At 36.7% G+C, this 26337-nt stretch overlaps 1 protein-coding gene across 2 annotated transcripts; it reads right to left on the bottom strand.

Annotated features, from left to right (window-relative positions):
• Positions 1-14963: 14963 nt before the first annotated feature.
• On the bottom strand, positions 14964-20116 carry LOC122137907 (pentraxin fusion protein-like). Of its 2 annotated transcripts, XM_042726964.1 has the most exons (8): positions 20023-20112; positions 19641-19676; positions 19191-19449; positions 17478-17617; positions 16095-16374; positions 15863-16002; positions 15399-15475; positions 14964-15327 (listed from the first exon to the last, which is right to left on the bottom strand). In XM_042726964.1, exons 1-7 carry the CDS (start codon positions 20063-20065, stop codon positions 15429-15431), a joined length of 945 nt encoding a protein of 314 aa, XP_042582898.1. In that variant the 5' UTR covers positions 20066-20112; the 3' UTR covers positions 14964-15327; positions 15399-15428. The 2 variants fall into 2 exon arrangements, with proteins under 2 accessions (XP_042582898.1, XP_042582897.1); XM_042726963.1 differs by lacking the exons at positions 14964-15327; positions 15399-15475 and having other exon boundaries at positions 15756-16002; positions 20023-20116.
• Positions 20117-26337: the final 6221 nt, after the last annotated feature.

The following is a 26337-nucleotide window of genomic DNA, read 5'->3' as shown; positions in this document are numbered from 1 at the left end:
TAACGAGTTACATTTACTTCGTTACATTTACTTGAGTACATTTTTTGGGTAACTTATACTTTTGGAGTATATTTAAAGATGGGTAATTTTACTCTTAATTAAGTAAATTTTTTGGGGAAAATCTGTACCTTTACTTCGTTACTGTGGGTGACGCTCCTCTCGTTACTTTATCTTAATGCAATAAAAATTATAAATGCTTAAGTGTATTCCAAACGGCAGTGTATTCTACTTTTCTCTGGGCAATGAGAAATGCCCATGTGCGAATGATTCATTCTTTTGAGTCAATTCTGTTCAAAGGCTTAATCAAACCAGTTGGCAATCCAGTGAATTGGTTTGTGAATCAATTTGAATGATTCGTTCAGTTCCCTGCCATGCGTGCTGAGCCGTCTGAAGCTGTTCTCATTTAGAGTTGTAACCGAAAGTTTACGAACATCAAAAGCGTTGAAGACATGCCTTTGGATCTGCACTGAATTGAAAGCAAATCTGCAGAGGCTATTGTTTGCTAGCGATGAAGATCTTTATTAGATGAACACTGCGTGTGCTGTCTATAGGTCGACAGGTATAAATTAGGCTACACTTGATTACAGTACACGATACCACTAAGACATTAGTTTGTTGTACATGTAACTTATAACAGAGGGGAGCCAAGTTGAATGCAGCTTCCAAAAAACAAAAAATAGCCGATTAATATTTTCTATATTTGATACAGTCACACCAGCGTGAGAACGTTCAGCGAGTCATATCATCAGCTGCTAAATTCAGATCTGCGTTCACTGACTAGCGCTGAGCCAGAGAAAGACGCATTTTACAGCACTGCGCATTATAACCAATCACACAAGATTCTGTTGAGCTTGTGAATGCAATGGCCAATCAAAGGCGTCCGATGAGTCATCGCTAAAATGCTGGTGCTTCCTTCACTCGCTCGCTGACTGAATACCTCTTTCTGGCAAATTCTCTCGTCAGAAACAACAAAGTACAGATGTGTGTATGAATCTGTAAATAAGATATTGATTTCACAGTGTTAACAGTTTCAGTGATCTTAAGTAAGTAAACAGACAAGTTTTTATGCATAGTTAATAGATTACTTTATTAGGCTATTTTGACCATCGCATATTGTCTAACATAATCTATGAAGGTGAGAATCAAGATCTTTTATGATATAGTTCATGCATCTGGGAATGTTTCTAATAAAAATGAAAAAATAATGCTTAATAATAATTTGCCAATATGCTGTTGTAGCTGCTGTCTGTCACATGACAACCCCCCCCCCCCCCCCCCCACACACACACACACACACACTCGTGTCCCCTCAAAAATAATGAGTGCATGACTCCCCTGCTTATACATTAAACAAAATATTATTTTTACATTAAATAAGCTGTCACGGAGTATGAAATAAATACCCTCCAAATCCACATTAGTGTAACGCTTGCTTGAGCGTTTGTGGGTGTTTTCGGGGCTTTAACTGAATGTTTAGAGGAATAAAACCCTTGAATACTGACGAGCTCTTTTTCCCAACTTTATTCTCTATTCACCTACTCCTCTCCTTTTTTCCTCTTCCACCTTTTGCCCCCATCAGAATAAAAGTCCTCATCACAACAGGGACTTTAACATGGGGCATTTCTAACACAAAAATAAAACTGTTGAATTTTTAACTCTTACACTACTTCCCCCTTATGAAAAGAAACATCCTCGTTTCCTGAAAAACCACAACAAAATCATATATTTGTAACAACGTAAGCTTTCCAGACCTTTGTAAATCCAACACAAAACACATTCAGGTACAAAAAAAAAGGGTTATGTTTCTAACCTCACTTGACATTCTTCCACTGTGTTTTCTACCATACCCTTCAAAATGCCATGAATGTATTAGCAAATGGGAAGGAGAAAAACACTATAGAGATAAATAAAGACATTATAATTCCCTATAACGTATTGGAGGATGCACAGAACGTCCTGACCTTGTTGTCATGCCCTCTGCTGGTTTTTTACCAGAGATTTCTACTGGCAATTTAGCTCTAGACCCCTCAGACAGTTCATTCTGAACAGAAGGTAATGTACCATCCCTCTCTTGCACATGTTGAATGGGTCTTACAGACTTGGGCAATGATGAATCTTGAAGAACATAAGGTCTGGACCCTGATAGCGCTGTAAGCGGAGTGCGTCCCACTTTGAGGGGATATCAGAACTGGACGTGGTTCAGGGGACCCACACAGAGCGGTAAGGTTTTAGCCGATTATAGTGAATCACTTTAGGCTTTGACCTAGGATCAAGCAGATCTAACACTTTATATGTAACTCCAATGTCACCTGTGGATGAATCCAATCTGCTCAAGACCCTATATGGTCCAGTCCATTTTGGAGAGAGTTTGTGTCTTGACATAGCTGGAAGATCAACCCATACGAGATCATCAGGCTGATAAGCTGTATGGCGGATATGGCGGTCATAGTAATGCTTTTGCTGTGCTCCAGCTGACTGGATTTGTCTGCAACAGTGGTGAAAGCAGAACGTAATCGGCCAAGCATAGAATGCGCATATTCATTTGGGGTTCCTGGGGTAGCTCTAGAAGGTGCTATGGGAACACCCAGAAGAAAATCAGCAGGAAGGCGAGCTTCTCGGCCATGTGCCAAGAAAAAGGGTGTATGTTTGGTCGATGAATGAACACTTGTATTGTAAGCAAATTCAACCTGTTTTAAGTGGTCATCCCCATTCTCCCCCTTTGGTATACAGGTACTTTGTAAGCTGATCTTTTATAGATCTATTGGCACGTTTCCACCATACTGTCCGACATAGCATGATATGGGGATGTCCTTGTTTTATGAATCCCAAGTAGGGAGCACAATTCTTTCACCAAGTCAGAGTCAAACTGCCGCCCTTGGTCAGTATGCAAACTCTGGGGCACGCCATGCTGGCCCACATAATCTTCGAACAAACACTTAGCGATGGTTGTTGCACGTTGATCAGCAACTGCATAGAGATTGAGATATTTTGTAAAGTAGTCCATTACAGCAAGAACATAACGGTTCCCTTTTTGAGTAACAGACAACTCCGTTAGATCAGCAGCAATTTTCTCAAAAGGCATGCTTACAATTATGTTTTGCATTGGTGCCTGCTGATGAGGCGTTGGCGGTCTCCTTGATTCACAGGCTTGACATTGAGCACACCATTGTGTAATGTCCTTAGAACATGTGGGGCCAAAAACATCTCACCAGAGCACGCTGCAATGTCTTCTGTGCGCTGAAAATGTCCAGAAAGTGAGTGACCATGCAAATTCTCAAACACTACTGGCTGCAGCGCAGGGGGAACTACAAACTGCAAGATCTGATCACCTGGTTGGGGTCTAACTTTACGGCAAAGAACAGAATCCACAAAACTAAGCCTTGGGAACTCTTTCCAGAAATACCTCAGCTCGCTAGCAGTTCCTTTCAGAGTTGCATATGTAGGTCTCTTCTTACTTGATACCCATTCAGCGACAGGACAGGATCAGCTGTCTGAGCCTGCTGTATATCTTCACTACCCATACCCAGGCATGCAACGCTGGAACAGGTAGGGAAAGCAGAATTTGAAGGTTCAAACCCAGAACATTTATCAGAAGAAGCAGGCTGCACAGGAGTAGAATATGGTTCGGTGACCTCAGTCTGCATTGAAGTGGTCACTAAATGGACAGACTTGATCTCAGAATTATTAGCAATCTCTCTTTGTCAGGTCTACGAGACATGGCATCTGCGTTGGCATGTTTATGACCATGCCGGTACTCAATAGTCCAGTCATAGAGTTCAATCTCTAGAGCCCACCTTGCTCTGCGACCCGTTGGATCACCATCCAAAACCATTCGCCTAAGACTAAGCAAAGGCTTATGATCTGTGATGATCCGAAAAGAGTGCCCCATGAGGTACTGACAGAAATGGCGAATGGACCAAACGATAGCCCACAACTCCCTGTCATAGGTGGACCATCGTTTCTCTGTAGACGTCAAAACATGACTACCATAAGCAATGACCCTTTCTTTGTTGTCAGCATTCAACTGAGATAGAACACACCCAATGGCTGTGTTAGAAGCATCTGTGAAGAGTAAAAACTCTTTTGAAAAGTCTGGGTAAGAAAGAATTGGAGCGTTGGTCAGTGCATGTCGCAGGGAATTGAAAGCTTTCTGTTCTGTCTCAGTCCAAACAAACAACTTCCCTTTCTGAGTTAGAGCATGCAGTGGCTCTGAAATTTGAGCAAAGGAGTGAATGAAACGCCTGTAATATGAGCACAAACCTAAGAAGGCTCGAACTTTTGTAGGACTTCCTGGAATGGGCCAACCCTTGACCGTCAGAATATTTTTCCCATCTGGCTGAAGACCCGCAGATGATACCACATGGCCCAAAAATGTCACTTGTGGTTGAGCAAAAGAGCATTTAGCAGGTTTTAGCTTCAGGTTTGCTGCCTTTAAACGCTGGAAAACCTCTCTCAAGTGCTGTATATGCTCACTGAAACTCTTGCTATAGACAATAATATCGTCTAAATATACAAGACATGTTTTCCAGGACAGGCCATGCAGCACTAACTGCATCAAGTGTTGAAAAGTGGGTGGAGCATTGACAAAGCCCATCGGCATCACTGTAAACTGATACAAAGAGCGACCCGTGGTGAAAGCTGTTTTTTGGTTTATCTGCCTCATGAAGCTGCACTTGCCAATATCCGGATGAAAGATCCATAGTACTGAATATAGATGAACGTCTTAGTGCATCCAAGGTGTCATCCATTCTAGGCAATGGATGGGCATCCTTAATGGTGACAGAATTAAGGCCCCTATAATCTACGCAAAAGCCAGCCAGGTGCCATCTTTTTTCCGGACCATAATGATAGGCGCAGCCCAAGGGCTATGACTGGCTTCCACAATGCCTTTTGCCACCATGTCATCCACATGTGCCTGAATCACCTCCTGCATCTGAGGTGAAGTGCGATATGCACGTTTCTGTATGGGAATTGCATTGTTAGTATTGATTTTGTGCGTGACTATGTTTGTTCTACCAAAGTCTGTAGGGTTCTTACTGAAGACATCACAAAACTCATATAACAGTGAATGCAGTTCTTTCACCTGAGAATCAGAGAGAGCCCCCCCTTTTGAACTTCATATTGAAGAGGTGATACCTGTGTAGAAGGGGTAGACACATTACATACAACATCAGAGTGCTCAACAACATCATCTGAGCTTATTGGAGTGAACTCCCCCAGTTGCATACCTGGTTGCAGTTCAAAAGGGCTGTTAGTTAGATTTATGAGCCGCACTACAGTTTGACCGTTTTCAGCCCTTGTAAGGCTTCGTGCAACTGCAATACCATCCAACTTAAATAGATATGGCTCAAACAACCCACAGTATCCATTGGCTAAACCTGCATGAACAGCAGAGGGGATAGGTTGTGCTATACAGTGCATCTCACATTGGGCCGGAATGGTAGTTGTCACAGTAATTTGAGCTGTACAATGTACAGGGGTAAGTTGAGATTTGCTTAACAGTGGTAAAGTTTGGTCATATAGGCAACACATACTTTTACCCACATTCAAGACCACTTGGTGCTTCTGGAGAAAATCCCAACCAAGTATGATACCCTGATTCACATTTCTGATGGCGTGCATGTCATGCTGTAATGTCAATGTACCTAATCTGAGGTTAACAGTCACAGTTCCCAGAGTATCTACATTCTGACCAGTTACAGATTTTGACAGAATGAATGTACTCTTTAGTGGTCTTTTACACAAATAAGGGATTGCCATACCGGTAGTTTCATTAATGAATGAAATACTAGACCCAGTGTCTATCATGATGTGCATGTCAGTACCTTCAACAATACCACTGATGTGTGCTGTACTAGTGTCTGTCATGTCCGCAACAGGAAAACATCCATTCTCTGGATGTCTGGTGTCTGTCATCTGCTCGGTGTCACTTGGGGCTGGTGATGAAATAGCTGATGTGTGCCCCGCCGCATCAGCTAACGGAAGTTTCCCTGACGATAGGTGCGACGATCCAGGTAGACATCACATGAACCACTCTGATGATCCAGGCTGTGCTGCTGAGGTCTGTAATGATGGTCCTGGTAGTCGTCAAAGGTGACACGCCTGTGATGAGGGCTTTGACTGCGTCGCTGTAATGACGAGTTGTTGGAAGCCATGGTGTCACAACGTTGTCCCTGTCTGTAATCCACGTAGTGGTCAGTGCTGGCTGCAGTGGAGTATTTTGGAGAATAGTAATCCTCGAACCTCTCCCTGCGATGCGGTGATAAGTCCACTCTGTCATTATGCTGGTATGTGTCGTCCTGTTGTCTGTAAAGGTCTCTGCGACGGCTGGGAGATCTTCTGTAGATGCCAGGTGATGGAGGACGTGTCTCAGGATGTTTGGTTGATAACCGATCATACGATGCACTCCATTCCGTGGCATATCTTGTTGGACTAACATGCCTCGTTGAACTATGACGATGTGGTGATGGGGTTTGATGAGATCGGCTGCGATGATCATGCAGCTGAAGTTTCAATGCTGAGACATCCTTACTTAAATCCTTGACCGTGTTTGTAAGATCAACAACGGCTTGCTTAAAAAAAAGAGTGTCAGAGTCAGAAATAACATTCACTGTCTGTGCTATCGAATTCTCTCTTACTGTAGATGAAACTGGCTGTACTAATTTGACTGCTGTACGTGCCCGTTCAGCTTGAGTAGCGACTTGGAAGGCGTCTTTGAACGTTTTCACTCCCCTCTCATGGCACTTGATCTGGAGTTCTTGATCTAAACCCGCCAGAAATCGTGATAGTTTCGTGTATTCAAATGCATTCTGTTCGAAATCAGGAAAAGCTTCTTTGACCAGTCTACATATGTCTGCTGCATACACTTCCATTGGTTCATTAGGCAATTTATGGCGTGAATTTGGAAATGTTTGAAACGATGCTATGACATCCTTCTGGCCAAACGCCTCTTGTAATTCTTTTTTCGCTGCTTTAAACGAGTGCTGAATTTCAGATGGAAAATTGTCCCAAACAATGAACAGTTCAGGTGGCAGTCTAGTTGGCAACTCTGCTGCTAACACTGCATCCAAATCAACACCGCTATCTTTATAGCGAGCCTCTTGAATCACCTCATAACGACGAGCCCACAGCTGAAAGGACTCAGTGCCGTCGTTGCGAAATGGCGGCGGTAAAGGAATGTCTTTTGGGGAAGTTTGTGCACGGCGCGGCCGCGAGGTATGAGCACTGTTCTCCAGCGGCGCTTGGGCTTCCTCGTTTGACATCTCTTTAGTTTATTAATGGCACACCGAACTTTACGGAGTCCCGCTGGTATCACACAGATGTCCACACCGTGCTCGTGCAAGGCGCCGGCGAAAAACAAAGCATATATAAAAAAAGAAACTCGAATATCCGACGAAACCACCGCTGCCACCAGTGTAACGCTTGCTTGAGCATTTGTGGGTGTTTTCGGGGCTTTAACTGAATGTTTAGAGAAATAAAACCCTTGAATACTGACGAGCTCTTTTTCCCAACTTTATTCTCTATTCACCTACTCCTCTCCTTTTTTCCTCTTCCGCCTTTTGCCCCCATCAGAATAAAAGTCCTCATCACAACAGGAACTTTAACATGGGGCATTTCTAACACAAAAATAAAACTGTTGAATTTTTAACTCTTACATTAGCTCTGTTCCAGGAGGAATGCCTTTGCCTAGACACAATTAATATTGATATTTCCACAATATTTACGCTTGCAGAAATATACATTTTACATTTGCAGAACAGACAGAAGAAGATGTGTCAATGTGCATTTGGCTCATGATGTTCAGATGTTCGGTAACTTAGGCGTCATGTGAGGAGTTTTCACTCTTCTCAGTGTCAAAAGTTTATATCTAAATAAAAATAGACTATAGATATTCAGTATATGATCCAGAGTAACTAGTAACTAACTACCTGAGTAGTTTTTTTATCCGATATTTTTTACTCTTACTGAAGTAACTATTCAGACTAGTACTTTTACTTTTACTTGAGTACCATTTTTGTGTACTCTACCCACCTCTGCTAGAGAGTCCTTCTCATAGTACACTATCTGTACCTGTGGGACTGATCTCATTCAGTTTCTGTAAATTCCCATTAGGCCCTTCCTGGTAAAGTTTAAAGAAATACTCAGGAAATTTTCTCTCAAACATGTTTAGAAATGCCTCTGTTTGGGCAGCACTTGCATTATCTAGTTGTTTTGCTTCATCTACAGCATTCTGCACAAGACTCAGTTGATCAATGTTTTTATTTTCAGTAATGATTTCAGACAGAACCCGAGAGAATAGCTGAATGGGTCCTAAAATCTCTCCAGGCTGGTTTATGACAAACCAGATCTTTGCCAATATTCCATTAAGAGATTCCATCAGCGGAACCTCAGTGCTCAAGTAGACCACTTCAAGACCATTGTCCAACATTAGTGAGTCCACCTCATCCACTATAACACACTGAAACTCTCTCTTAGGTCTCATTTTTCTTCTGTGGAAGCGCGGTGTCAGAAAGTCGTACCATAGACCACCTGACAGTCATAGCACTTCCTCAGCTCATTATCTTTTGATTTATTTCTGTTGACGTCAACAGTGATATTTAACCATGATTTCATTACAGTAAAAGTACAGTAACCATGTTACTGTAATCCACAAGATTGCCATAACTGCTGCTGCCATTCTGCAGAAGTTGGGTCCGAGCTGCGAGGAACGCTGGTGAGGGCTCCCTCATCGAAGAGAGACCTCCGGGAGCGAAGCATCCGCAACGAGAGGTGCTGCACACTCACCATGCTTTGCTCCCAAGCAAACAACGTAAAGATTGTGTGTTCTGAATGACTGAAGCTGCCAACGCACATGCTTTTAAGCTTCCTGGTCACTACTTCACCCCGTCCATGACATCTCGGCCATCCATTGGACTGATTACACATGTGATTCAGAGCGTGGTCACGCTGAATGCGTTCCCAAAGTGTATCGACACAGCTCGAGTTCCTGAAGGGGAACTTTTGGTGTCTGTCGTATTTTGTAAGGTTTTTACTAATATGACACTTTACTTAAACAGAGATTTTAGAGCACTCTTTTTTTAAAAGTCACACAAAAAAAGCAGTGTAGTGTGCCTCGCGTTTTCAGACCTAAGAAACGCATTTGGTCTTATCAGGACCTAACCGATTTATGATTTCTTAGTAGGGATGTAACGATTCACGATTTTGATTTCACTATTCGATTTTCACATGATTTTTTTTTTTTAACAAAATGAGATTGAAGACATTATACAATACATACATTAAACTGATTTGGGGGAAAAAAGTAAAACAAGAATCAAAAAGAAGTTTAACAGTGGCTAGTTTAAGATGAAATAAAAACACTCTCAAACACTCAAAGCCTTTAAAGGTGGAACATTCTCACAAAAAGGATAGCGTTCTTTTAGCACGGGTTCAACAACACAGCTGTGACCCAAAACACATACAAACTCAAGTAAACCAGGAACAAGACATTGGTGATGCCACTGCAAAGATAATATCCACCCTACAATCAATGCAAAAAAACAAACAAACAAAAAAACAATTAACATACAATAATCTTCTAAAAAAATCATGATTGTCACGGTATGCTGGTTAGGACAAAAACTCCAATCAACATGGAAAAAAACACGTTTATTGCATGTTGTCACATCACGTGTAGTTAGGACATGGTGTTAGGCCTGCCTCAGTCATGCAGACTTGAAGGGCCCAATCATATACCCAGTGCAATGCAGCGCCAAGCGCGACGCAAGTGTTTTTGCTAGTTTCAGTTATCATTTTGCACCCCTGCACCATGTTCTTTAAATAGCAAATGCATTTGTGCCTGTATTTGCTGGTCTGAGAGCAGAATCAAAGAACAGCAGACAAATTTACCACCTCACATTTTATTTTTTATTTTTCTTCTGTTCAGAAATATTGTTTTATGTCGTGTTTGTTATCATCATCATTGCACACAGCTCATATCAAAATATATCATCCATCCAAGATCTTGTTAAGATGTATTTGTGATTTAAGCACTTTATTCTTACACTTCTATCATTTCTTACATTCCTACAATTTCACATTTCTACCTCATTTAAGACTTCTGCCTTGTTATATTTATTGTGCTCGTCATGTTTATTGCTCGTTATATTTAATGTGCTCTTTTTTTCTAATTCTTGTTGTCATGAACACGTGTGTATACTTTTTGTATACTTGTTTTGTCAGTGTCTTTGCACCTTGGTCCATCAGAAACAACATTTCATTATTCTGTATACTGTGTATGTGGAAGAATGACAGTTGAACTGAGTTGAGTTGATTTGTCACACAATTGCATTGCATGCACATTTCTCTTCTTAACTCATAAGCCTTACCTGTTTACATGGTTACATTATAAATACTTAGTTTAGTGAAAACATAAAACCGGCATAATTTTCATTATGACTTTCATTGCTTTTAAAAAACATCATTAATTGAACCTGATTCGAATGAAAAAACAGTCAGTGGCAACACTTTTCTTCATCTGCTCTGAAGTCTCAGCTATAGGTGAGTCAAATGACTGTTTATAACAGGTGACTGTGAATCATTCTCATTTTTATTGTGATACAGTGAAGTCTAAATGTGAATTTCCAAAGAACAGAATCTCAAAGATGTACAAAAAAAGGCACTGAATTTATCTTAAAGGCAACAAATGTGTTTGTGATGAATGTTCACACCCACCTTTCTTCAAGCCAATAAAGATCAGTTCAGTGAGCATCTCAGACACTTTCTGATTTTCAGCTCAGACTCACAGAAGCTCAAGAACGGCACAAAGTTAATCTGCATACAGTACAAATGCAGTTTAATATGAAAATCCTTAAGTTCATATACTGAAGGATCTGCTATTTCATTTCATTCTTCATGTCACGCTAAGCTTTCTTTTTAAGTAAAAGCTTTAGTTAGAGTTAGTGATAAAATAGTTGTCTTTCATTTGACCTAAGCAGAAATCATGTTTGAGTCATTATATGCTACATTGCAGCGAATGCTGATTTCAAACAAACTGTTTGCATGAGAAGAAACACTTCATACAGTTTCACACATTTTATGCTTTTAATGCAGCACAAAATATCTGACCAGAGCGAAGTGAGATGTGAAAAATAAAATAAAATAAAATAAAATAAAATAAACTTGGATTGCAATTTATTTTATTTTTTTCATAAACTAAACAGGTAATTGGACACTCTTCAGTGACTTTGTTATAATGAATTTAGAATATAGCTTACTGGATCTGAATAATGACGTGGTAAACGTATGTTTTGTTATTTTGACAATAATGTGCAACTTTTGCTGAACATACTTGTTGTTCAAAAGCTTCAATCTGTTCTTTATCAAATTTGAGTTAGATCATCTTTATGGTTGTGGTGATCAAAACCATTTAAAACATTAATTAAAGTTCAAAAATTAAAAACTTCACAAATTAAGTTAAATAAATGTTAAAATAATTCTAAATATATTTGATGTTTCATCAACATGAAGCCTGTTCAGTCTTTAACAAAACTGGCTCAGAACATAATTAAATCAAGCCTTACAAACATGTCCTTGTAAAATGTCAGTGAATATGGATCATGATCACAGAGTTCAACATTTCAAATATGTTGCATGCTAATAAAAAGTTATAAAGATGATGGTTAATCTCCTCAAAGTCTTTGGGGAAAAATAAAATAATAATAATAAACAGAATGCACTGAGCAAACAAGCTTTGCATGGTGACATTGGTGTGTTTGGCCACAGAACTGTTGCTTAAGTTACAGCTGGTGTCCATAGCTTATTAAATATTTCAGTGATCTGTGCAGCTCTAATCATCTGTCCTTCATATGATTTCAGGAAAACAAAGGAGGTTTTCCTCGTGCTCCTCATGACTCTGGTGTTCACTGATGGATGGGAGGATATCAGGCTCAGCCGTGACCGATGGGTTCATTTTAACTCGGCACCCTGCCGGAGCATATGATATATTTGAGCACAACCACATTCTCCCAATTGTTTTTGACACAAACAATAAACAGGCTTGGACGGATTATCTAAGTGAAACGGGTTTTTATTGTTAAAAAGGATTACGGTAAAAAAAAAACAAATAAATAAATAAATAAAATAAAATAAAAACTCCCCGGAAATAATCCCAGAATCAGAATCAGAATCAGAAAGAGCTTTATTGCCAAGTATGCTTGCACATACAAGGAATTTGTTTTAGTGACATAAGCTTCCAGTACACAAAAGACAACAAAACAAAGCAAAAAAAACAAAAAATAAAAACACTACACACATAAAAAACTTTAAAAAAAATATTTATATAAATAATTGTGAAATTGGATTGAGTAAGATGCAGGGATGTACTAGGATGAAGGGGTAACAAATAAATATAAGGATATTGCACATTTTTATTGTATAAGTGGGGAACATTTAACTGTTTCATGAGGTAGATTGCCTGGGGGAAGAAACTGTTCTTGTGCCTGACTGTCCTGGTATTTGCGGCTCTGAAGCGCCGGCCAGATGGCAAGAGTTCAAAGATGGGGTAACTTGGGTGTGAGGGATCCAGAGTGATTTTCTGAGCCCTTTTCCTCACTCTGGATGTGTACAGTTCTTGAAGGGTGGGCAGGGGAGTACCAATAATCCTTTCGGCAGTCCGAACCGTTCTCTGTAGTCTTCTGATGTCTGATTTTGTAGCTGAACCAAACCAGACAGTTATTGAAGTGCACAGGACAGACTCAATGACGGCTGAGTAGAACTGTTTCAGCAGCTCCTGTTACTCTCAGTAAAAGCTTTCTTTGCAGAGCACAGTTTAGTTTTATAAAATGATCAAATGTATAGCTTGACTTTAATGTAAGTGTTTTTTTTTTTTTTTTTTTTTTTTTTATATAAAAGCATGCGCCAAATTCATGAATGTTTCTGTTCTTTGTGCAAACTCATTTTGATTGTCTTTGATTTGAGACACCCCAGCTGAATAAGGGGGAATGAATGAATTGATAGTATCACAATATTACCCTGTTAAATGATTACAATAAGAATTGCAAACACTATCTCTATTACAATGTTCCCAAAATATACAAATATAAAAATTAGGTATTGTCTGATTATGCACTAATTTCTGTAATTTTCACAAATCTAGACACTGCATAAAATTAGGTTAAAAAAAACTTTTCATTTTTCTGACAGGAGTGAAAGTTTTTACAGAGGGCATTTTAAATATCTATTTGTGTCACTTCATATCAGAAAACACTGATATCAGGAAAGCAAAAAACAAACAAAAAAACAAAAACTTTCACCATGTTTTTAGGAATAAAATCAGTGTAACTGACATATGAACAAACCCCTCTTTACAATTCTTCAGAAAACGGATGAAAATAAAGCTGTAAAGTCTGGTGTATGTAAGTGCTGCCGAAGTAGAGAAACAAACTCAAAGCCTTTAAAGATATTTATTGAAGTAGAAATCTACAGAACAAATAAAGTGCAATAAAATAAACAGTTAAATGCACTGTAAATAATAATAATTAACAATAATAATAATCATCAAAATGTATTGTAAAAAATGGCAACTGTGGTTGCCAGAATATTACCATTAAAAACATGGTAGCAACATTTTAGGTTTTAAAGATTTAACAAATTTTAATAATAATAATAATAATAATAATAATAATAATAAAAATAATGTTAATATACCAACCTAAGCCCATCACAAGCAGATTTCCCATAAACTGAGAAAGGAAATATTAGTATACAAGGTGCACAATGTCATTCACACAAATATTAGACACCATCATGGAAACACATGAAACTAAAACAATGTAATAAACATGTATTTAATCATGCAACATCCAACCCTAACGAACATTACTGATCAGAAAAAAAAAAATAAATAAATAAGCAGAAACAGTTATTTCAATGAAAAACATCAGATGCTAAATATAACAGGGAATTCGGGGAATGTAAATTATATGTTCATTTTCACTTCCAAAAACTTTTATTTAATCATAAAATTTTCATCATATATAGTAAAGGAACTTACCGTAACCAATTAATAGGTTTTTTTACTGCAGCATTTTGACAGTTTTTTTTTTTTAACTGTTAAAATCTTTATTAATTTTTACAGCGTCTGTATTTTAGATGTTTTCTTTCCACTAGTCTGAAACAATGCTTCATGAAAAGCCTGTTTTTGCCTGTAGTGTCTTGCCTTAAGGTATAATATAATTCTGACAAATAGTAACTCTTTCAGACACTTATGTTCTGTTTAATGTGTTTATTTTACTCCTTCTGTGAATGCAAGATCTGAGCTTGTAAGACTGATAATGACATTTTGAGACATCACTGTTCTAACCAAACAAAGCTGCAAACTGTTCAACCACCTGAACCAGAATGTATGCAGATAAATATAATTGTTAAAACACTATATATATACACACACACACACACACACACACACACACACACATATTATTATTATTATTATTATTATTATTATCTTGTCTAGTTGAATATCATATAACTTAAAATGTAATGCAATTGGTAACTTATGAGTTAAAGTAATGGATAAAACATGTTGACTGATCATATATTTTACATTGTACCATGTAATATTTTATCATGATAAAACTTTTCTTAAACTTGCTTGTTTGTCATAACATCAGTAAAGATGCTGCTGCTGACATCTGGTGGTAAGAAACATTAAATTTAATATTATCATTCCATATATTATCATTCCAAACAACATTATATGTGAATTAATAGATAGAAATGTCATAACTTAGCTGTCCTCTGACACTTTATACAGTTACATGAGGCTGCGCCTTTTTATATTGTGATTTGTGTTGTTTTTTTTTTTAATACTAATGACTTTATAATAGTTGAAAAATAAGAAAATTTAATGAAGTAAATTGAAAGAGTAAACTGCAGTAAAAAAAAAAAAAAAAAAAAAAAAAAAAAAAACACTTGAAAAAATATAATGATGTTAACTGAAATAAAACTTAAAAACATTAAAATCTAAAAAAAATTACATTAATATAAGTATTGCATAAAACATTAATAAAAAAATTTAAATAAATAAGTTTCACTTAAATAGCATTGCCCCCACATTGTCAATTACTTGCACTTTATACAATACAAATGGCTTCAAAGCAGCAATCAGGAATCATTGGTTTCAGTTTTCACAGACAACTTTATTGTGATCAACATTGAGGGATGGAGAAAATTCCAGCATTTAAAAGAAGAACATTAAAGCTCTGAAGAGAGTGTAGGTTCCCCCAACATCATCATCATCTCTTTATTCATGTCAGAAATCCCTCGTTCCGCCAGAGCAGACTGAAGCTGAAATGAGTAGATCTTTTAAAACTGCTATCAATGTTCAAATTTCAGATTTCTGTATGTTGCCCTCTCACCTGTCACAGGAGCTGGAGGTTCAGACAGACTCAAACTTCAGTTTCATCTTCACAAGAGTCTTCTTGAGAAAATGGATCTAAAAGTACACACAAGTGTGAACATACATAGAAGGGAAAAGCAAATGCTAAATGCTAATTATAAAAACATAACATGCATCGAGTCTACAATATCTGCACAGTTTGTTGCTTTGAATCCATCTGTCACTTAAGATTAAATAGATGCAGTGAGAGTTTGTGTAGGGATCCTCAAAATCATGAACAAAACTACACAAAGTAAAACAAACAAAGATACCTAGATGACATTAAATACAGGTTTACCCGCAATAGTCAAACACAAATGTGTTTTATGCAGTAAATTATTGAAAGCTGAGACCATGCAACTAAACTTAAACAGACAAATTGTAACTATTGTGAAGCCATTATTAGTTTCCTAAAAAGCACTAAATCTGCTTGTTTGATCACACCTTCTCCATAGACCTTCACCTCACACAGAGTAAGATACTTTGAATCTCCAGGAAGGAACAGATTCACGTATCGACCCTCCATATTGTTACATGTGTAGGTGGAGGAAACACCAGCCGGAATGCTAGAAATCACAGCACATCTAAAGATAGACGGAGAAAACATCATTCAGTCTTCTAGTCTTTCTTCATAGGGATTATTTATGGATATTAAACCACTGAAAGAGAGTCTCACATGGGATTGTTGTTGCCGTTGTTCTCCAAAGAGTTTCCGATGCGAATCTCCGTTCCGTTTATTCGTTCTGGACAGCAGTCTAGTCTGTTTGTGATGACAACACTACTTACTCTGTAAATATAACGCAGATCCACTCTCCACCATGGGTTAGTCTGAATATCGGTTGAGGAACACGATGATGATGGTTGTATGAAACCTGGACTGAAGTCAATGGCCTGTTCAGCAAACCAGAGTTTATAGGTTGACGACTGTGTGGTGAATTTTCCTGTTGCCAAATTACCTGGAAGATGTCATAGTGTCAAGAAATGGTTTTGGTCAGCTTATTTTATTCACTTAGAATGTTTTTGAGGAGGTTTTTTTAGGAATGCATTTCTATCAGATCTGTCTGAGCTCGTCTAGTCTTGACAAAGTCATTTTTAAGGAAAAAGTTTTCACATGGCGGCTATATCTGTAGCGCCTCCAAACAGATATTCCCGACCAGTTGTGTCATGCATTTATTGTTTATGAGGGGGCATTAGTCGGGGGGGTGGGATTTGTCATGTGACACACAACAAGCTTTATGATTGAAACAGCTTCACAAACAGTCTACTTACACAGTAGGCTACACTGTTAAAAAGTCCCGTAAAAAATTAGTAAATGAATGGCAGCTATCGTTGCCAAACAAAAACCTTAAAATTAAAGTAAAATATCATAACTGAAACAAGGAAAAAATTGTAAAATATATATTTTTTTCTGTAAAACCTTTAATGAAAATTTTTGCACTTTATTTCAATTAAGATATTTTATTTTTATTTTACAGTTTTTGTTTGGTTACCATAGCTGCCAGTCATGTACCATTTGTTACCATTTATCTTTTTTTTTTTTTTTTTACAGCATACATTTCTGTGTTGCAAACATTAAATAATAACAAAAGTATTGAGAAATTCCAGTGGGTGACGACCAGTGACTGTTAAATTGTATTTGATGTCTGAATCATTCCTTCAAGAGATTTGTTCAAAAACTCTGGACGAAACAAGACTTCATTCATTTATTTCAAATGTTTTTTTTTTGTTTTTTTTTTCTTCATAGGCCTAATGAACTCATTAAAAGTAATATATATAGATAGATAGATAGATAGATAGATAGATAGATATATGTAGACTCATTTATAACATTTTAGACATATACAACATTAAATAAAACATTTTGTCAGAAACTCAAGTAAATTAGTCTAAATATTTTGTTTGGTTGTCTAATGTTTTAACCGTGACAAAACCGTGATCTATAGTCTAAAAATAAATTATCCAGAATAATAGCTTAAAATATAGGCTAATATAATTATCTGACATCTAACTAATACTGTTTATAATATTAAAATGTAGTTCTGCATTGCACCAACCGCACCAACAACATAGACTCCCACTTCACAGAGAGTAAGAATCTTTGAAGCTCCAGGAATATTCACAGTAACATAACGTCCCTTCATCCCACGACACGAGTAACTGTAGGTAGGTCCTGCTGGAATAGAAGAAACTACAGCACATCTGGAGAAAGACAAAAGAGTGAGTTCCTGTGATTGTTGCTCATTATAAGTATGAATCTTCACTTCACTGAATGTATTTAATATGAATAACTCTTTCTTTTACAACACAGTGTATATTTTATAATATGATACTTCCTCTAACTTATGTAACAAATGTTTTACACTTTTTTTATTATTTATTATTGTTATCATTATTATTAAGCAGCTAAGCAAATGTGCAATTATTTGTCATGACAGTGAAGTGTTTATTTTCAATACAAATATATAAAACACCTTGTTTTGTCTGACATCTGGACATTGTCATATTGTGTTTTATCATAAAATAGCGTAATCTAATCTAATCTAATCTAATCTAATCTAATCTAATCTAATTAATGTAAAATAACTGTTGCAGTGCTGCAAAACTTACATTTTTTGATCAATTTTAAATACATTTCTGATTAACTATTAAAACGTATTTATAGGGTATATGGCTGTTAGCAGCACACAAAAATACAAAACTTCTATTCAAATTCTGAAAGGATTATATTTAGCCTAGAAAGTGAACAAATAGCTCTTGCTTTAAAAATGCCTCACAAACTTCCTTTATAATCAAACCTCTACATCATGTTACAGTTAGAGGATTCACAAGTGTACAGAGAGAAAATAAAAATAAATAAAAATCTGGCGTTTAGAGGCGAGTGAAGGCAATGGCCAATCACAGGTGTTCAGGAAATCAACAGATGTCTGTGATTGGCTACATTGCTCAGCGCTTCCAAAACACATTGTAAATAGAATATTTTGGTGATTTCCAGAGCACAAACACAGATGTGACATATTAGAAAGATATAACATAAAATCATCCACCGATCATTGCCATGCCAAATAAAAAATAAAATAAAATAAAGTAAAGTAAAGTAAAGTAAAGTAAAGTAAAGTAAAGTAAAGTAAAGTAAAGTAAAGTAAAGTAAAGTAAAATAAAATAAAATAAAATAAAATAATAAATAAATAAATAAATAAAGAAAAATAAAGAAATAAAAATAAAAATGTACCTGTTCTTTGAATAGGAGTTCACAGTCTTTATTGAATGTGATAATATATATATATATATATATATATATATATATATATATATATATATATATATATATATATATATATATATATATATATATTATATAATATATATATTATTATTATTATATCACATTCAATATATTTAAATAAAAAAGAAAGCTGTGTACCATGAAACAATAGTGCGAAAGTCTTTGGTATTGCAATAAACATAGTACAACCAACAAACAAATGACTCTTATGATCTGCTTCTTTTTAGTTGAAAACACACAAGCCTAGTCTGATTCAGGAACAAATAAGTTGTATAAGTCATCTTAATGAATTATTTAAAAAGACGAGAGCGACCAGTTAGAATCAGTAAGACAAATCCTTAGCTGAACTGAATCGGCATCTGATTCACTCAATGAACTGCAAATACCACTAGTAAGATAGTCTAAACACCTGTAGCACACACACATATGTATGTATGAAGATACCAACTGCCCAGAATCTGTATATAAGACTATATCAGAAACACTCACACTGGGTTGCTGAAGAGATCTGAAGAATTGTTTCCAATCCGAATCTCTGCCCCGTTAATCCTGTCGCTACAGCAGTCAGGTCTGTTAGTGATGGTCACTCTGTTCACGCTGTACGTCTTCATCAGGTCCAGCTTCCACCACGGGTCACTCTGTTCATCTGTATGAGTGCAGGTGGACCCCAACCCATCCAGAGCATTTTGAGCAAACCAGTGTCTATATGTTGTTGACTGATCAGCTGTTCTCCATGCTGCTACATTCACTGTAATACATTCAAGAGAAAACCTTATTTACAATCACAATTATTACAATCATGTATAACCCTGCTTGGATATTTAAGTTCACAGGTTTCCATCATGTGTCTGAAAATATTTCACAGCAGCACAAGCTCAAAAAAAAAAAAAAAAACTGTCATAAAAAAAAATTTAATTGTGTTTAATTCACAAATCTCACCTTCTCTTACTGTCTTCGTCTGAACTGAGAAAAACCCTTGAAATGAGAAACACAGAATGGTACTCAGTATTTAGCAACTTAAATGGATTGTTCTTATTAGCATAAACCTATACTTTGTTGGATTTATTCTTTAAAAATATTTCTATTTACAGTAGGTAAAAATGAGTATAATCTCTAAAATCATGTATGTGTCTTATATAATTAAGCTTCTCCAGTTAAGTTATTTTGTTTTAGGGTGTTTACATAACGTTAATCAAGAACAACAGATTCTATTATAATTTAGGTTCCTCTGTGTTTCTTAAGTGTTTCTCTGTCTGAAAGATGAAGATGAAAACAGACTGTAGGTAACTAACATATGAGACAGATTGTATGTTTTACTTACCCAGTAAAAACAACAGACTCTTGTAGAAAACTCTCATGTTCATTTCAGGTGGTTCGTGATTCTATCTGCTTTTTTTTTTTGAGGAGGTTTGAATAAATGTTGTTCCTGGGGGAAATATATTAGTTCAAGCAACGTCAGAGTCACATGATTAGTTCTCCTCCCACTTTTCTCTCTGTCTGGAACTGGAAAAATATTTGTTTACACACACACACACACACACACACACACACACACACACACACACACACACACACACACAAATAAATAATTCTAAGTATTTTCTTAAACATTTTTAGCAACAAAACAAGTGATCACATTTTCACTGAAAATAATGATAATTTGTAACTACAGTTTAGAGGTTAACGATATCAAAATGTCAATGCTATTCAGTGAAACACTAATAATCATTTTAAATGAATGGGAACTGAAGCTGTCAAGCTCCAAATGAATAAATGAATAATAAAATAAAAAATTAAAATTAAAAAAAAAAAATACAAAAAAATAAGGGTGCCACAAAAGTGGTTTATATGACAGTTTTCCCAACCTTTATCTGGCATACTGCATGTTGTTTCCATCTTGTGTGTTGCACTTGCCATTTTTAAATTTGTCATTTCTCTCCCATCTTACAGACTTCTCGATTTCAACACACATTTGCATTTTGTTATTTTATGCATGAAGGCTGCATGTCAAAACTCCCTGAAAGCACACAAACACCATCTGGTCCGACATGATGAGAGGATCTGTCTCTAGAAGACACAAAGCTATCTTTAAATTGTGAATATTCGCATTAGGAGTTCATGTAGCAATGTAGTAAAGCTTTGCCACTTCATGCAATTTGCATTTGTACTACTGCTGTTCACTTCTTAGACTGTCATTGTTTTTTTTTTCTTATTCACAGCATGTTTTCTTTAAGTCATTTGCTTAAAACATGTTTCAAAAAACATGAATGGAAATGGAGATGGAAATGTTGCCAAATGGTTTATTTAGAAGAGCACAAACATGTGAGGAAGCACACTATGCATCCGTATGGGCATCTTGGGGTTTTAAAGTAACCAGGCCATCATTATGTCTTTTACATTTTTCATTTTCCAACTTCACCTACATTAATCTGCTATAAATCTTACTTATTTGCTGACAAATGTCTGCTTAGCATTGTTAGATCACGCCTTCATACCAGATAATTAATCCCATCACAAAATATCAGTTTTGTCTGGTAACAACATCAAAGTAGTCTAATACCCAAACCTGTTAACAGTCTAGTACCCAACATACCCCAAACTGTATTAACAGTCTTCTATCAGACAATAAGTTGACAGAGGAAATCTCAGCAAACAGTGTTTCTGTGCCCTAGTATTTACTCAAGTTGTCTGACAGGTTTATCAGTTTGAAAAAAGAATTTTCAATTAGAGTGCACCATTCAAAATCAAATCAGATGTGCATACAAATTCCATTATGAATTGATCTGAAGAAAAAATCCCTTAAAGTTTGACCAAAATTACATCACCGTGTCATTCTAGCCATGGATAAATCATTGAATACACATCACGATTTGACCATACCTTTGAGCATGACAATTATATTTTTTATGACAAATAAATGACTTAAAAAACACCCCTGTATGATAAAAACTAAAGCAAAAAATTCAAAACAGTTAGTGTCTGACTAACTTAGTATATTTCTAGTCATGTATCTCTGCTCTGAAGACATCTAAACTTCAATAATAATAAAATAACTGATAACTCTTTTGTATCTCATGATGCCTCTTTCCACAAAGAGTCTCAGTAGCCAGTTCTCGATGTGCCATCTCGGTAGTCCGCTCTTGAAGTGTCTCAGTAGCCTGTTCTGTTCTTCCAGAAGAACCATCTTAAGTTTGAAGATTGCGAAGTTCTGTCTCTTTAAAGTTCTCTGAAGTTTCATTTGCCCATGCTGTTTACACAAACTGTTCCCTCTATGATAACGCTCAAACCTCTCAATGATAAACTGTTTATTTTAGCACAAATTTACGTCAGTTTCAAATGACGATTGTCATCGTGACGACATACAGCCAAGTATGGTGACCCATACTCAGAATTTGTGCTCTGCAATTAACCCATCCAAAGTGCACACACAGCAGTGAACATATAAACACACACACACACACACACACACACACACACCGTGAACACACACCCGGAGCAGTGGGTATCATTTATGCTGCGGCGCCCAGGGAGCAGTTGGGGGTTCAGTGCCTTGCTCAAGGGCACCTCAGTCGTGGTATTGCCGGCCAGAGACTCAAACCCACAACCTTAGGGTTAGGAGTCAAACTCTCTAACCATTGGTACTATGAAAATTCAATGAAGTCCACAGACTTCCTGACATACATGACCATTTACGTGTATTCCCGCCATCAGAATCAGTAGTGTCAGACATTGCCCATCTGGAAATTATGTCTTAAACCAGTATTTAGCAACTAAGACAGCAGCACCAATAGATTGTGAAATACACCTCTGTGTATCTGTGTGACCAAAAAAGGAGGGAAGGTTCGGAGTCTATAATCCATCTGAAAATTTTGAGTCAGTCAAATCCATAGATTTGCATCTTGGCTTTATCTGTCAGCTTTGAGTGATGTGTTTCAGTGCGCAGATGACATGCTTCAGCTGTGAAGATTTCTGCCATTCAACCACAGATGCCTGGTCAGCAAGGGTTCATCCATCTCACCTTTTAGTGAGGAAACCACTTTTATGCCAACCTGCTCCAAAATCCTGCACAACACCAAAGGCATTTGATGTCAGCTGTTATGCCATTTGCCAACTCACATTTAGAGCAACCAAATTAACTGAGAGCAAGACTTTTAGTCTATAGTTACTGCTTGACCTGCCTTGCATTCCCTATTGTTCACAAATGATGAACAGCACAGGAAAATCTAATTAGAATTCAGAGTTCCAAATTGTCTAAATGTTCTCTACCCTTAAAAAATAAATAAATAATAATAATAATAAATCTTCATTAGCTCTGTACAGTCGTAGTATGGGTTGAGGTAAGTTATTTTGACTTTTCCATTCTTGGGTTGACATTGTTAAATCACACCTTCATACCAGATAATTAATCCCTACAGAAAATATCAGTTTTGTCTGGTAACAACATCAAAGTAGTCTAACTGACGGAGGAAAAATCCAGTGAAGAGTAGAAGCAGCAGACAAAGTGATGATAAAAGAAGCAGAGTTTATTGAATAATCTTAGTTGTGTATGTTTTAATGCTCAGACTTCATCTGACCAGCACAAATTCAACAAGTTCTGTTACACCAAAACTGATCCACAACAATCCCATAGTGTGGGTTGAGGTGAATAATGCCCCATAGTCAAAGTTATTTTGACTTTTCCATTCTTGGGTTGACATAGATGTCATGTAACCAATGCAAAATCTCTACTGCTGTATCTGATATATTTAGTGCAAATGCTACCCGTATCAAATCCTTGAAAACTATTCCAGCCTCAGTAGTTCTGTCACTGAGCCCTGAACCTAATAAATTAAAGAAAAGTCTTCAACACTGCAGCTCATCTGTATAACTTTTAATTCAACTACACCTGTCGTTACATCCTCAAAAAGAATCTCAGCTCTTGAATAGTTCCAGAATTCAGATGTGTCCTGTTATCTCACAGTAGCTAAATGTGGCTAATACACCATTAAGGTGTTGAATCAAAATCTTCCAAAAAAATGTTTGCAAACACTGGTGAAATAGCGGTTACATCGTTAAAATCCCAAAACAGCTAGTAGCATTGATCGAAGGCCATTAGCAATGTCAATTACTAAAAACCATTGATGTCCTAGAAATCTATCAAAAATTACTAGTTTCACATGTCATTGAACATTGTCAAAACAAAACAAAAAAAAAAACACTCTTTCTCAGATTCTGAGAAAAGATGATAATTTTCCACTCAGCTGTTGTTTCTCAAAATAATAAAAGAAAGGGTGCAAGATTTCAACTCCCCTAAATTAATAACAGATATTATTATAAATAAAATATAAATACAGCATAATTACTCCCAGTTTTCTTGGAAGTTTTAGACCGCAATTAAGAGTCGCATTGGCTTTAAGGCTAGCACTCTCTGCTCATGCTACATCTTTAGCAGTTATCATAATAATTTAACAGTGAAATTAGTGCTGATATTGCATCTAAACTTGTAAACAAGATGAGTTTCAGTAAAACATATTCCTTCTGAGTTATTTACCCTAGTGTTAGTGATGATCTTTTCACACAAATACAAACATTATCATGCTTTTTTAAAAACTCATTCCCAAAGTGAAAAACCCTTCCAAAATTCCTAACTATTTCGCTACTTCATCCCCTACTCTGACCACGATAAACCAGACAATTAGAACTCAGAGGTCCTACTTTCAACTGATTAACCAACAACTTTGTCTTTCTTTGCCTACATTCTCTTTACCTTCACAGCACATACTTTAGCCTTCTGTTTCAACTGACAAATATATTTAAAAACTAAAAAAAGTTTAACATTTTTAATCCCTTACAGATTTTCTGTTGTCATTAGATTAAAATGAGAACACTTTCTGCACTGCTTATATTTACCAACTATTAACCAAGTTTTATTAACTGCTTCTGCTTACTGATCTTAAAATGCTCTTCCAGATGTTGTCAGTTAATTATTTCATCTATCTTAACTTCTGACCACTCCATAGCTGTAGAAATGATATCATCTGACCCAGTAGCTTACCCTGCAAACAAGCCCGTGGTGGCCATTTACTGACCTATTTAGGGCTAGCCTAAGGGCCCCCCATGGGCTGCCAGCACAGGGCCTCTGAGACTTTGCTCACTGGCAAAATGTTGGCACTTTAGCACTGGCGCTGCATGGGCAGCCTTCACTTAGCCCCCAGGAAGCCCTAACCATGCCCACACAGGGCCCATACTATTAATATACAACAATAAATCTGTTTCTATAAATACTTTTCAGCTAATATAATATAAGTCTTTGGGAAAAACCGTTATTATAAATCTGAAATGGATGTAGTAACACATAACTAATGTCTGTATTGTCAAAAATGTACAGTATGCAAAGGGACTTTAAATCAATAGATTTATTAAATACACAATAGAAAACATTCAATTGAGGTTAATACAGCTAATTTAACACTCTAAAAGGGACTACATATACATATACAAATATAAAAATAAAAAATACTAAATTATTACTTTGACCTCTGCTGAAAATGTTTTGATGTGCTAAAGTATTCATTGGCGAAGCTCAATTTTCCCCCGAGGTCTCTCAACTAGTCAGCAGACAATGATAGCACTACTTTCGTCCACCCGATCTGTCTCTTGAATTCCAGAAATGCACCTTTATCTCAATCTCAACTTCAGAATCAGGTGGACTTGGCTGAAAGGAGCATTTCAATGAAACTCTGAAAAGCAAATAGGCCTATATCAGGGATCCTCTTTCCTGCAGAGTTTAGCTCCAACTTTGATTGAACTCACCCACCTGTGATTTTCTAATGACCTTGAAGACACTAATTAGCATGCTCAGGTGTGTTTGATTAGGGTTAGAGCTAAACTGCATAGTGTATCTTGCAAGCCAGAATGAATAAATGAAGAATAAATAAATGAATAAACAAATCTAAAAGAAAGAAAGTAAAACAACATAAATGTATTGTTGTTGAAGCAAAACATACACAGGCTACATTTGAAGATCCTTAGATCCCTTTTCTTGTCCCTATGCACTTGGTTGTGCAGTTCATTTGACTAGGCCTTCTTTTGCCTATACAAATAAAGTCGCATCTTTTTTTTTTCTGTTGAAAGAAGCTCAGAAAATGGCAGTTGATGGAGATAAATGAAAATCAGTGTGTTACTTTATAATTAATTATGAAATGTACAACCAATTTCTGAGTGAAAATTACACATTTTTCAGAGAAGGTTGGCAGGAGTTAACATGTTGCTTCTGCATCAAATTTTTTTATGCAAAGAAAAAAAAAAGAAGAAAAAAACTTTTAAAATATTGTTAATCTATTGCAGGGGTGGCGAACTCCTGTCCTGGAGAGCCGCAGCCCTGCAGAGTTCAGCTCCAACCCTAATTAAGGCCATGTCCACACGTGTACAGGTATTTTTTTTTTAAGTTTTTCCTTCTTCCATTTTTTAAAAAATCTCTGTCCACATGAAAACACAAAAGCAGGCCAAGAAGCACTGTCAAGAGCATGCCAAACCAACAGGTGGTGATATAATCTCAACCGTAAAGCAATGTTGGCCAATCAGAAGCCTGAAAAAGTTTCCAGTAGGCGGAGATAACAGTGCTGTCTCCAACGTCCAACGTCCAACGTCTACTCGA

This window comes from Cyprinus carpio, chromosome B7 (assembly GCF_018340385.1).
Source record: "Cyprinus carpio isolate SPL01 chromosome B7, ASM1834038v1, whole genome shotgun sequence".
NCBI lineage: Eukaryota > Metazoa > Chordata > Actinopteri > Cypriniformes > Cyprinidae > Cyprinus > Cyprinus carpio.
The sequence above is the reverse complement of the archived record's forward strand: the minus strand, read 5'-3'. Positions and strand labels throughout refer to the sequence as shown.